This window comes from Melospiza georgiana, chromosome Z, assembly GCF_028018845.1.
Source record: "Melospiza georgiana isolate bMelGeo1 chromosome Z, bMelGeo1.pri, whole genome shotgun sequence".
NCBI lineage: Eukaryota > Metazoa > Chordata > Aves > Passeriformes > Passerellidae > Melospiza > Melospiza georgiana.
In genome coordinates this window covers 28581864-28595926 of record NC_080465.1, presented here as the reverse complement: position 1 = coordinate 28595926, position 14063 = coordinate 28581864, and the positions used below count along the sequence as shown (strand labels likewise).

The 14063-nt window shown below is 36.3% G+C and overlaps 1 protein-coding gene across 3 annotated transcripts in view; it reads right to left on the bottom strand.

Moving 5' to 3' along the window:
- Positions 1 to 14063, bottom strand: part of TUT7 (terminal uridylyl transferase 7) — a 33861-nt gene that overhangs the window by 15403 nt on the left and 4395 nt on the right. For all 3 annotated transcript variants that reach the window (XM_058043711.1, XM_058043714.1, XM_058043713.1), the window contains exons 3-13: positions 11148 to 11323; positions 10486 to 10602; positions 9584 to 9761; positions 9024 to 9112; positions 8040 to 8091; positions 6339 to 6408; positions 5360 to 5486; positions 4525 to 4644; positions 2448 to 2579; positions 1520 to 1700; positions 36 to 1171 (exon numbers count right to left, since the gene is read on the bottom strand). In XM_058043711.1, coding sequence (XP_057899694.1) covers positions 36 to 1171; positions 1520 to 1700; positions 2448 to 2579; positions 4525 to 4644; positions 5360 to 5486; positions 6339 to 6408; positions 8040 to 8091; positions 9024 to 9112; positions 9584 to 9761; positions 10486 to 10602; positions 11148 to 11323 — 2378 coding nt within the window. The remainder of the gene's footprint in view (positions 1 to 35; positions 1172 to 1519; positions 1701 to 2447; positions 2580 to 4524; positions 4645 to 5359; positions 5487 to 6338; positions 6409 to 8039; positions 8092 to 9023; positions 9113 to 9583; positions 9762 to 10485; positions 10603 to 11147; positions 11324 to 14063) is intronic.

Below are 14063 nucleotides of genomic sequence, written 5' to 3'. Positions count from 1 at the left end.
AGCAATATGTTTATGCTCTGATACAGCTTGCTTACCTTGCCCTTTGTAAATGCCTGTTTACTGAATTCATAAAAAAGTTCAGATTCTAAGCACTGCTCTACTGCTGTGGTCTCTTCAGAATGGCTTCCCTTCTCAGTATGATATTCTTGACTCAAATTGTTCCTCAGAGGTCCACCTACACTTTCTTTGAATTGTTTTTTTTCATATTTACTGGGGATGGAAAAATCATCTTCTGACACTGCATCATCATCTCCAGTATATGTGTTATCTAGTTCAGCTCCAGCTCTAATGGTAGCACTGCATTCTCTCTGGTTTAGAAGAGTTTGTGCTTCCTCTTCTTCCTCTTCATCATCTGAGTTAATAATTTGGGATATCTGGCTCTGTGCTGAACATAGGAATTTTTGTGGGGATTCATCCAACTCATCAGTACCTTCAGTGCTACTATACTCATCAATGTCAATCTTATCATCTGTTATACCACTGCACTCCAAGCCAAATTCATCACTCTCTGTAAGTGCAGCGTGTTGAAAACCTTCTAAGTCTGAAATCCTACATGTATCTACTACATGCTCATTCAACATAACAGGGAGTTCTCCACTGTCACTGTCTTCATCAATTCTCTGCTCAGCAGCCAAAATAGTACACCATTGTCTTTTTTGTTGTTCATGTTCTTCCTCTTCCTCCTCTTCTTCATCTTCATTTTCACTCTCTGTCTCTTCACAACTAGGTTTAAAATCCTCATTATCTCCAGAAATAACTTCCTCAATTATGCAGTCTGAGTCTTCATGGGTAATTCCCAGATTACTTATATCATCAGCCAATTCTTCTTCTGTGAAACTTTCTGAGCCATCACACAGTTTTGAAGGACCAATTTTATGTTCCCTGGGAATAGGTGTATCTTCTGTTATGCTATCTTCTATTATGGCTGTGTTTGTTCTACCAACCAAGTTTTGCAAGTCAGAATCTTCACGCTTTATAGCATCTTTTCCATAGTCCAGCATTTGAGATTTCTCTTCATCTGCATTTGAAGAGGGTATTTTGCTCCATTTTGCACTTTTTTTGTGAGGCAAGGCAAAATACTTGTAAGTTGCTCTCAGACAGTGAAGAACATACGCATACACTAGTTGGCTGTTCAAAGTTCTTGCCACATTCCTTTTGACTGAATATGGGTCTAGTAAAAAGAAGAAGTGAGCCACCAGTGAAAGAGTTAATTTCTTAAAAGAAGAATACACTTACATCCTTACACAGACTGAATTGCTAGTAACTCTTAAACATTGTGTAGAGACACAAGATCTACAAATTGTGCTGAAAACAATCTTTTAGTTCACTTAATTATTTCTGATAATGTTTAAAATAATACTCAATAGAAATATCAAATAGATGTTTTAAAAAAAAATATTCTAACCAGTCCAATATTAAAAATTTCTAAGTTGTAACACTCAACATTAACAGCCAAGTCAGCACCTTATAAAAATTAAAGTTACAGTTCTTTGAAGTTTGTTGAGAGATATTTATATACCTTCCACAGCAATGCGCTTTTTAGGCCAGTCCTTTAATTCACGAGACACTGGTTCCTTGAGTCGAATGCTAATAACCAAATCAGCCATACTGAACTCCAAAGCATAGAAACGAAGCAGTTCAAGCCACAGCTGACCAATAGGTGCTGAACACTGCTGACCTACATCAAACACTAAGGGAACCTGTCAATTACAGAAGAAAACTTTAAATAATATTTAGTACACAGGTGTTTAACTGTTTCACTGCTACGCTTCCTTTATGTCATCTGCAATCTACTGTGGCAGAATTTATCATTGGTTCTTGACTCCTGCAATTGCAATAAAAACTGCAATTAAAGAATTGGAAGACACAGTATAAAGCTTCAAAATGGAAGAGTGCAGCAATGGTAAAGAGTAGCATCAGCGATTAATAAAAATTGCATCTTTAAGTGTTTATGCCATAATTCATAGATTTCAAAGAAAGAAGCGTATCTCATGTCACAGGACAGAATGGATTATACAGCCTATTTTTCAGCCAAGTCTAGGCTGAATTTTTAACTCTCACAACATGCAATCACATTGTGATACTGTTTCTTACAAAGTTATTATAAGAGGAATAATTTGTAAGAACAGTTCAAAGCAAAGACAAAATATTTTTCATATGCTTAATCTAATTCCAAGATAAAACTGCTCCAACTCTGTAAACTAGATTCTCCCGAATAGATTAAAATTCAAGGTCTTATCACAGAATTTGCAATTATATCTATTTTCCTGCCAGCTCCTTAGCACCAAGAGCTCAGCACAACAGACCTTGAAGCAAGCAGATACTCAATCTCTTAATTCAGCTCATGGTTTTGAAACATAAGCACAAAACTGAAATGGAGGGTTGTTCTTTTCTGAGAACAGCAGTGTCTGCTAGACTACTACAGAAACAAATTTAGAAGTTCAGACCTTGCCCTTTCTAGGGGAAGTTTCTTGTGGCAAATCAGATTCATCAGTGGGGTTATGCTCCCAAACCACAGCATCGTTCTTGACTTCTCTCAGATGAAAATTAGTTAATTTGTTTAATGAGAATCCTCCAATCTAGAGGAAACAAAAAAAGAAACATAGAGCTAAACATCATGTGAACTTTAAATTTTAGTCCCCACACTGCCGTAGACCGAAGTTTAAAAACAGCTGCTCCACATCTAGAATATGCCCCAACCTTTTCCTCTCTTGTCCTAATACTTCTCTACAAAAAAACTCCCAAGAGCTCAGTGTTCTTGGAAGAGTGTGCTGGTGTCCACAACTCAGGAAATACAGACAGTGAGGCGGACTGAAAATTGGATGAATGGCAGATCCCAGAGGGTTGTAATCAGTGGCATGGTGTCTAAACATGGGCTTGTCATTAGGGGCGTCCTACAAAGGTCAACACTGGGCTCAGTGTTGTTTAATTTGTTCAGCAGTGACTGAAACAAAGAGACAGAGGCCTCCTCAGCAGGTCATGATCACACATAGTTGGGAGCAGCGGCCAATACGGTTGGGAGTGCAGCCTTGACAGGATGGAGAGATGGGCAAAGAACTGTCTGAAATCCAACCAAAGCAAAAGCAGGGTCCTGCACCTTGGGAGGAATAACCCCAGGAACCAGCACAGGCTGGGAGCTGAATTACTGGAAAGCGGCTCCGTGGAGAAGGACCTGAAAGTCCAGGTAGACAGCAAGCTGTCCGTGAGCCAGCAGTGTGTCCTGGTGGCCAGGAAGGGCAATGGTGTCCTGGGATGCATTAGGAAAAGCAGTGCCAGCAGGGAGAGGGGGGTGATCCTGTCCTTCTACTCAGCCCTGGTGAGGCACATCTGGAACTGTGTCCAGTTCTGGGCTCCTCAGGACAAGAGAGACATGGAGCTCCTGAAGTGGGTCCAACAAAGGGCTACAAAGATAATTAAACGACTGGAGCCCCTCACTTAGGAAAGGCTGAGGAAACTGGGTTTGTTCAGCCTTGAGAAGAGGTAACTGAGAGAGAACCTCATCAATGTCTGAGGGAAGGAAGGGTGTCAAGAAGATGGTTCCAGGTGGTGCTGAGCAGGACAAGAGGCAGAGGCAGAAACTGATGCAAGATGTTCCACCTGAGTATGAGGAAGAACTTGTGTCCATGTACTGTGTGGGTGACCAAACACTGGAACTGATTGGCAGAAAATTCTGTGTCATGTAACCATTTCTTCGCACATTAGACAAGCATAAATATGTATCTTTATGTATAATTATACGGCCATATACAACAGGACATTTTTCTCATCCAGTTCAGAAAGTGCACGTGCTTTTGAATGAGTCAGGAACGTAGTAGATATAATTGCCAACTGAAAGGTTCTTGTAATTAGTTACAGGAAATGGAACATGTGTGCTGAACATAACAAGAGACTGTAAGTATAAAAATGGGTGCAATGAATATAATTGAATTGGAATTCAATTATTAGAATTGAATTATTGGAGTTGTATTACGGATGTCAATCCATAATCCAGAATTGGATTCATTATTGGCATCCGTAATACAACTCCTGACATCAAGATGCATTTTGGTTTCTAAACCAAAGAAATACATGCTGTAAACTCATAATGTGATCCCTTCTGATGGTATCAGTGCACCAGTGTGTTACCCAACCATGGTCTAATTTTTGGAGAATTAGATGGCAAATTCCAAGATGTTGTTTTGGGATGTAGCTATGTGGATTGAGTTCTCAACAGTCTGGAGGAAAGGCTGAAAAAAATGAGGAAGTAAATTGTTGTAAAATGCATTATTCAATGCCCACCTCCCCTTATTCACAGAAGGGGCAACAGAGCACTTAATCCAGTGACTAGGATTGTGAAATGCAAACTTACAGTCAAGCATAATAAAGTTAAGTGTAGTCATTGAAAGAGGATGAATTCACACTCTTAAAACCTGCAGAAATGGCTTGCTTATGGCTTGCTCAGAGGAGCATAGAACTGACAGATAATATACCACCACAGGGAACTGATCCTCCCATTTATACTATTCAGTGTATTAATACACATACCCATGATCCCAAATAGACTGGCAGAAAGGGCTCTTTCCTCTGTTGTAGAAAGAAAATAACCATTAAAGCGAATACATAAGGCGACAAGCCTCCCTCTTCAGGACGATCAATACAGCATAACTGTAAAAACAAATTGTACAGACATTAAAGCTTCAAGTGATACTATGAAAAATATTGTTTTAATTACTGTTCAGAAGTCAAATTGAATACTACAGAAACTCAGATATCTTTGAGCTCTTACCAATGCAATTTTTTCTCAAGGCCTGCATATTTACTGCAGTGATGGTACACCATGCTACCATAACATTTTCGGTGTAAGAGCCATAGGACACAGACTGGCAAAACAGACAACATAGACCACATTTGCAAAAAATGATAGCTCCTTCTGCATAGATACAGTAGTATTTCAATTTTTGATATTTTAATTGCAGACACATAAATTTCAAAAGTTATGTTAATTCCCAAGGTTGTTTTCATCTACAATAGAGACAAACAATTTTTCTTTTTTTTCATGATGGATTAAGATTATGAGAAACTAGCAATTCCATCTCATATACATTCCTCTGACAAGTCTGGTAATGGAGCAGGATACTTACAGTCTGCATTCCACTGAATGAAGCTTAAAATTCCATTTTTGAAATTTACTGGAACATTATCACACAAAAATGTAGATTTTATAAATTATACTATTATTGATTTATAAAAACTTATGTCCTTATTTTAACTGTTTTCCAAGGGCTGTTTCAACAATCATTTTCTAAACCATAACTACAGGCACAATATCAAAGTTAATTCAATATTTATTCACAGATAAGGGAGTACAAATGACTCTCACCTTTGCCCAGTACCTGAAGGCAATCACTAAAGGTACGATAGTAGGTTCCAGCTTTCCAAGTGTAGCCAAATGGTTTGTTGTCAGACAAGCATTCTCATTCCCTGCACTCACTTTACAAATAAGGCCACTAAAATCCAAAAAGAAATGAAAGATCTTTAAGGTTTTGTAACACCCATAGGTCAGAAAACACCTCACAGAACAGTGTAGCAGAAGGCTGTAGGGAAAGACTTGACAGCCTCTCAAAGACAGCATCTCTGCGTGAAAAGCAGCATGCAATACTAATTAGATTTATAATTAGGTTGAGAATATATTATTATAATTTTCTGTACAAGTGTTTTAAGATACAATTCAAATTTATGTATTTTTCTAATATTAATTTACTGAATTGAAAAAGTTACAGTATTCATTTCCTTCATTAAACAAAAATGTCTTCCCACACCACTCCCACCATCAAACAGTTTCTATGCTGTTTTCACACAACATAAAATATTTTTAAACACTGAAAAATCAAGGTAGCACCAAATAACTGGTAATATTTTTATTAGTAGCTGTTTATAGAATGTTTCATGAATCTTAATTGACATTCATCAAATGGGCAAAATAAAATATTTTTCACTTTTCTCAAAATACAAGCGAAGCTAAGCAAACTGTTCCTATCCTTACAGAAATCTATAATTTAATATGGTATCTACTCTACCTATAAGAAAGGAAAGTTTCTGCTTAAGCAATAATCCCAAATGGAAGGGTAAGGGTACATGCTGGAAGCCATAATGGTTGAAGGGGTTGGGAAATACACAGCTGAGGACAGAACAACCCTTACCCTCTTATTCTAGGCTAGGAATGACTTGCCCATGAGTGTTAGTTTGTGTTTCAAGATCCATGGAACTGTAATAATTTAGTACAGAAACGTCATTTATCAGGTGGTAATATAATTTACATTCCTATATACTATTAGAACACACAAAGTGACAACCGAGACCTTTGCTTTTCTCTGCACACCACCACTGGTACTCTAGCATGGAAATCTGCATCAACTTCCGTAAAAGATTCTAAATGGGAAAAAGAAAAAGAAGAAGCCACATTAAGCATGATGTGATAAAAAATATGTTGAACTGGATGCAACTAGAGAAGTACAGGCAAAATTTCAGCTTCTAATATAATGACTAATATTGAGAAAAATAAAGTACATGGGATAAGAAGAATATGGTCTATACGTGAAAGACTGTTAGGAAAATACTTTTCAAAATTCATATATATACAGTAGGTAAAATTAAGGAGGTATATTTTGGTTAAGCGGTGGCTTCAGTAATTGAGGCATGCAGAGAGACCTACAACAACTATGGAATAATATTAGTGTGAAAAATGAAAAAAACCCCAGCGTTACATCACTTCTATATGGAAAGTAACTTTTTCCCCTGGTTATCTGACAATCTTTTATGTAAATACAGAATGGGCTTTCCTACATGATATCCTTTTGCTATGCTTTTTCTTTTGTTTTCCTTATTCTTTATATCATTCAGCTGTCAGCCCCCGTAGTCCCTTCTCTTAGTGATGCTGATTTGATCCAAACTAGACTTATTTCTTGATAAACTACAGTGTCACTGGGCCAGGAGGGGAGGAAACTGTCATACAATTTTAGATACTTTACTCAAAAATTCTGAAATGACACTATTTTTGTGGTATTACTTAGCCAATTGGACACCTAATTTCACTGAAAATTATCTCGCTTTTGCACCTGAGGTACGTCAAACACTTAATACTCTATTCTTGTATCTTCTCACTCAGAGAGAAGACTCTGCACAACATGTTAATGCAAATATTAGTTGCTTTTGTGATACAACGGTGATCCTAATTTCTTATGAGATCTGAGTCTTCCTCTAATGAAATTTTAAAATAACCCCATTGTCAAAGACCTTAATGGTCCAGATAATAAAATGCACATACAATGATGATGGGGATGCCACTGCAAAAATCTGTATCAGTAAAGAGACATATTTTGAATCATATGGTGTGGTTCCCCAGCTGCAGGCCTAAAGCAAGGCAAGAAAACAGTGAAGCTACTTTTAGCAATCTGCATTTAAAAAGAATAGAGTTTTCTTTCTCCCTGCCCAATATTTCGTTTTTTTTTCTTGTCTGCATATGCTTGAATTGGTTTGAGTTAGTGCAGTTTCTTAAAGGATCTTAAACTTTACTTCCTTGTATTAATGCGCAAAGCTATCTGAAAAAACACTATGTGCCTGTATGTCATCAAGGCCATCATGTGCACTGACAGACACGTGCAGGTAATTACAGGAAAAGAGACCACAATGTGAAAGTACATTACTGGGTTTCTGTTACGTATGTTAAAGAACTTTGGCTACTTTCTGTACTAGGCATGGCTAATAGAGCACGTGGGCAGCAGAGTCTACCTCATGTGCAATGACATCTTCACTCATAATGTAGAAGAAAGCGTCCCTAGAAACGTCTCACATCATCAAAAATAAGAGGACTTCAGCCCTTGTAATACTGAATGTCAAACCAAAAGTAGTTTTCATAATGTATTCTTTTCTGCAGTATTATTCAGTCTCCTATCTTTCTAAAAAACGAATAGCATGTGATATACCTGTTCAGCAAGGTGAAATTCAACACTACTAAACAGGAATAGTTTAATGAAATTGAGAAGGCAGCAATTTTTTCTTACCACTGTTCTGGAGACTTTCTTGCACAAGTAAGAGAACATCTGGTTGAGTCATCTGTCAATAAAAGGAATAAAGCTGGTTTTGTATCAACCACCTGTCAAGAAAGTGATTTTCTACAGCTCAAATTTAAAACCACCTCTACCTGTACTTCACTATTATTAAGTTGTATCAAAAGGAACAGGAGCTCTGCTTACTTTGAAGGAAATTGTTCCTCAAGTTATTTTTACCTCTATCAAAGATTTGGTTATGGTAAGAAAACCCCTACCAACAGAATTATTGTTTCAGTGTGCTTAAATATGACTGAATTCTGACACAGTGGACTTACATCATGTTAAAGACTGGAATTACGGCTTTTTAGAATTCTATGCACTTTATGAACTTAGGTCATTCTTGGTTTCCTAAAGGAAATGTTAAATTCTAACAATGTGACTGCCAAATCAACTTCAGAAGGAGTAAGTTTAAGTATGGAATCATGTCCTTAATTCCTTTTCAATGTTCAAGCACAAAGACACATAAAAAAAATTAACATGACAAATAAAAACATTAAATTACTCCACATACAAATAACCATGAGGTTTCATGGCTCAGATATGATCTAGCAGTCAAAATGTGCATATGCGAATATATCAATACAAAACCAGGATCAGTACTGAAACAAGATCACAGAAGTGTTATTTTTTCCAGCTGTTAGGGAATACAAATAATCATCTGTCTCAGAGGACTGCTAGAGTACAGATGTTTTAGCTGTTTTCAGAAGAAGTTTCAACAAAACACAAAGATGTATTACACTGCCTGATGACTACTGCTCTATGAAGAATGTTATTTTAAGACCAGACTGCGTCTATCTTACCCAAGGGGCTTTTATAAAAAGTGTTACTACCACACTATAAAAATATATTTACAATATAGTCTACATGAAGATGCAAAACACCAAAAAAACACATTCAAAACCACTAACACATACTTAATAAAATGGCCTTACTTACATTGGCAGGAAACTGGGTATCTATGTTTAAGTCTGAAGTTTTGAAGCCAAATCTGCTATAGGAGGAGCCATACAATCTTAATGAACACTCTGCAACAAAAAGAATTATACTTCATTTACACTATGCCTAACTCTAAGTCTGTAGCTACTTACAGCACTGCTAATAGATCTTAAACCTACGCCTGGTTTTGGTAAGCAAAGAAAAAAGGTCTTCAGCAGCCCTGAACTGTTACTAAATCCTGCCTCCAGTGCTGCTGTTGGTAAAGGCTTATCATGAAGGTCAAATCCTTCCCACATCCTTTTTGTCTTCACTTTTTACTACAGGCCTGTTTGGGCCATGAAGACCATTGTAATTTAATTCTGGAACAGATTTGTATTGCTACATCAAGTTGTTCAACTGACTAGTAACTACACATGCTGTTTTAGAATTTAGAGAGCCAAGGTTTTTAATTCAGTTTTCATTTCATAAGCTGTTGGGGATTTTTTTTTTGGTCAATTTCCCTTCTGTTCAGTTTTTGTTGTTATTTTGTTTTTAATAAGTTGGCATATTGCAAATAATACCTGGCAATTTTTGACGCAGCAAGTTTTCCATCATTGTTTTAATGTTAAGCCTTTCTTCTAGATCTTCATTACTTAAGCCAAACTCCTGCACAACATTTTCAATAGCAACACCGATAGCTTGTATCTGGGAAGGCGTTGGAGGAGGAAGAGCAGTCAACAGTTCTTCTTCTTGCTTTTCCTTTCAAGATAAGACCAATGTTTCAATGAGTTTCATGAGTTGCTTTACATACTAAAATGAATGTCAACAACTCATCCCATGTAATACTACCACCACAAATTTTCCAGGTAATGTAGATAATTGGAAGCAATAAATAATCTGATACTCCAGGAGACTTCAGTAACATTCAGAGATATATATACATGTACTTAGCACATTTAAAAAAAAATCACCAATTCTTTCATCACCTATGAAGTGTGAAAAGGCAGGAGCTCAAGAGGAAGAAACAGAAAATCTGCATAAGACATATTTTTGTCCATTTCAAGCAGAAAAAGTAGAAGATGTTAAAATAAAAGGTAAAATTGATGTTATGCTGGAAGTTATTTTGAAGCTTATGCTCAAAACAAACCTTTTTCCTTTACATATAAATAAATCTGTAATATTCCACAGGTGCTTCATTTTTGCAGTATTTCTGAACTGAAATATTAATTCTCACATATAGGTTATAACTTCTAATTCTTCCATACCAACTATATTTGCTTATTCCTGCTGCTCATTGCAAAGTCCAGGTCCCAAGCTTATTGTTTTCATTAGTATCACTATACAATAGATTTTAAAAAGATTGAAACAAGGTAAAAACTGAATGTGGAATGGTTTTAAAAGTAGTGCAGTTTCACAATTTTTAATGGCGCAAGGAAGGTTTCATTAAACTATAGTTTATACTTTTTTCTTGTTCTAAACTCACCTTTAAGCTTTTCTTGTGTCTTTTTTCTTTAATATGCTTATGAGCAAAAGCCACTGACTCAATCAGAACATCACACAACTTGCAGGTATATTTTGCTGATGGGTAGCTTCGAGGTTGCTAAAATAAAGACAGTAAAAAACCACCCTTAAAATATATATAAAAGTATTATTTTCACTTCATTCAGTACTCTTGCTAAGTTCAATGGATTAACTCTGAAACGTATACTCACTCACTTTAGCTTTCTTCACTTGTTATTTGCCATCAAAAAGTTTGCACATCAAATATAATGTCAGAAGAATGATATCATGTCAATCACACCCAACATCTTATCTTTTACAGGAGAAAATACTCAATGCCCATGGAAGAATATATTAATTGAAGAAACAACTACTCCAGCAATTAAATTAAGATCTGATGTCATTTCAAGAACTAAAGGAGCAGCCATTTTTTTGAGCTTGAACTGTTATCAATGTTTTAGCAAAAAAACCAAAAAGAAAAACCCTCCTCTTTCTACCATTCATTAACAGCAATATCGTTACTTAAATTCTGTAGCTAAACTTTCTAGCAACAACCACAGATATTGCTCAAAGTGTACCATCTAGAATACACAAAAGTACAAAAAAATAGGAGAGGTCTATCTGTCCAAGTAAAGAGAGCAGCACCTTCTTCAGTCTATAAATGTAGTCTCGCTTCAAGCGCTCTTCAGCTTGCTGCAGTCCCAGAAGTTCTTTTGCTGACAGCACAGATTCATCTATGACTCGATCTTCCATTTCATCGTGATCGCACTCATCTTTTCTAGTTCTTCTCAGTCTTCTTGGTTTTCTAAGCTTCTTCATTTCTTATAGAGAATTATGAGAGCAAACACGTCAAATAACTGCAAACTGCCACAGAGCATTTAATTAATTTTTTTTCTTGATTCCTAACTTGAGAGTCAAAGAAAGCACAATTCACCTACCTGGTTTGGTTTCACAATTTGTCCTGTGCAAGTTGGATAATGATAAGTGTATATTAGTATCACAATCTATAGGACCTTTGTCCCAAACGACAAATAAATTAATTTATTTGTTCCACTGAAGAAAATTCCCTCATTTAGACACCTCTGCTAAAACTGGCAAAAAAAGGGAATAGAACTAAATGCAATAGATACACCTGTATGTCATTACACGGAAAATACAGAGTATATCCAAAGATTTTGGGATGCCTGGCTAGGCTTTGGTAGCCAAATAAGCTAGACTACAAGTATGACAGAATTAAAAAGTGTAGTCCAATCTGAATGATTTGTAAGACCTAGCAGCACTCTGGTATGGCACTGTTGTGGTTTTGCTCATATATGACAATTTATTAACAAAGAAATATTACCACTGATAATGTAATTTGCCTTTCAGCTAAACCAGTATATGGATCAGTACTACCTTCACAATATTAAATGAACAAGTGGAAAAAAGTAAGCACCACTGCTGGCTAAAGAGACTAAAGAATGGACTTGCTAAGTATGTGCACATTGCTTTAAGAAAGATGCAAAACTGTCATCATTATCATAATAATAAAGCTTAAAAGCTTGTTGTGTTTACAGCAAAAGGTCTGGAACAAATTAAGCTAAATACCACTTCTACTTTTAAGCAAATTTTTGAAGTAGAAGCTGCTATTGGCCCCTGTAAAAATCATCTCAGGAATAAAAATACACATCAGATTTTCACACCTTGCCTTTCACTTCTACAGCTATACAGGACGTCCCAATGCCTGGGATTTCTAAAGCTCCCTTTTCCCCAAACTTTCATCATAGAATGAGGGTTTAATTTGTAGTAATTAAAAAAAAAAGAAAAAAAAAACCCAAACAGATAAATTCCTCTTCCAAATACCTTAAAAAATTTCTTTCTCATGACCACAATTTTTGTCTCTGATTGGCAAAAGGGTAGCAACAGAGTTGTGTAATTGTGACCAGTTATTTGATTCAGTTCACTATGCAGCATGCATGTATTAGTGGTGTAAACAGCATCAGGGCAAAGATGGTAATATAATTTCTTTCTTTCAGCTGCAGCACAAGCTAAGCAGCAATAAAGAGAATTTAGGCCTAATAGGGTGTAGAAGGAATCTCCAGGGAGCAGAAATAGAAGTCTGAACTTCTGAACCTTCCCCACATCCATCCTACATTTCTGCATCAACATTTCTGCTCAAATTCCTAAGATGTGCCACATCTGTTTCATTGCATTTTGTAACTAATCGGTGTGGATAGAACCTGGAGGTATATCAATGTTTTCACAGAAAAGCTCGTGACAACTACCTACTTATCAATTATTTCACTAGCCAACAAATTACTCTAAAAAATTTACAAACTAAATAAATACTTCTAATATTTGGTAGGTACAACAGTGACAATCTAATTACAGGTTAATGATTAAATAAAGTACTAAAGACCAGTGTCTCAGAGATTTCGTAAACTTCCTTATGAGCTACAATAAAAAAAGACATGAAGGCAATGAAAAGCAAAACTGCGCAAAATATTTCAAGTAAATGCTAGAAGAAACATTTTTAGTAATTTTGCTACTTGACACAGAACTTCTGAAGGGACCTCAAGAGGTGAGCTATGCTATGCCTGTGCTTCACAGCAGGATGAAACAAACTCTGTCAAATCTGAGCAATGCTCAGCTAACCTGTTCTTAAAGGCCTTCAAGTATCTTTTCCATGAGCTGTCCAGACAACCTCTCCAGAACCTCCCTAGCTTTACCTTTAGAAACTTGACCTTTATTCCTTATCTGAATCTTTCTTGCTCAATTTTAGGCTCATTGCTTTGTGCCCCATCTACTGGAAAGAAACAATATAGTTTACTAATCAGCTTTTTACAGCTTCCTACACAGATGATTGCTACTATGCCTCCTTACCCTCTTCATTTTGAGAAATATTGGGCATTCTTTACAGTTTGAATAGCTTCTGTTTCCTACATATCTTGACAACCTTCTTGCTTTTCTTTGCACAGCTTCCATTTTATTCATACAAGTGGGGTGCCAAAACTAGATGGAGGACTACTCAGAAAAAGGGGTACTTCAGACTGTGAGCCTTTTTCCATGCCTCACAACCCCATGATAATGACTACTCATTATCATCTTCTGATTCACTATCATTTCAGATTCTTGTCCAAAAAAAAAGTATTACTTTATGGTAACTTTTCCTCCTTTATTTGCACAGCTAATATTCCTCGTTAAACAATGGCATTTACATATCCTTTGTATTTCATCCTATATGTAGGTCATTTCTCCAACTGTGCAAAGTTATTTTAATTGACCTTCCTGCTGTCCTGCATTCCATTCCTACCAGCTCCACAGCATATTCAATTTTCAGAGCACACAATTAATAGGTCTCTGTCTTCATTCATCATTGCAGTAGTATAACAAACACTGAATGGAATAGAATCCTCACTCACTAGATGTTCATTCACTACTTTCTTTAACTGACAAAATCTTTAGTATTTTCTGGGTATAGTTACCTTATTAGCTCTCTCTTACATTAATTTAATCCAGATAATTTTCCACTAGTTTACTTACAGAACGGTCACATAAGAGTATCCAAAGTAGTACAGTACT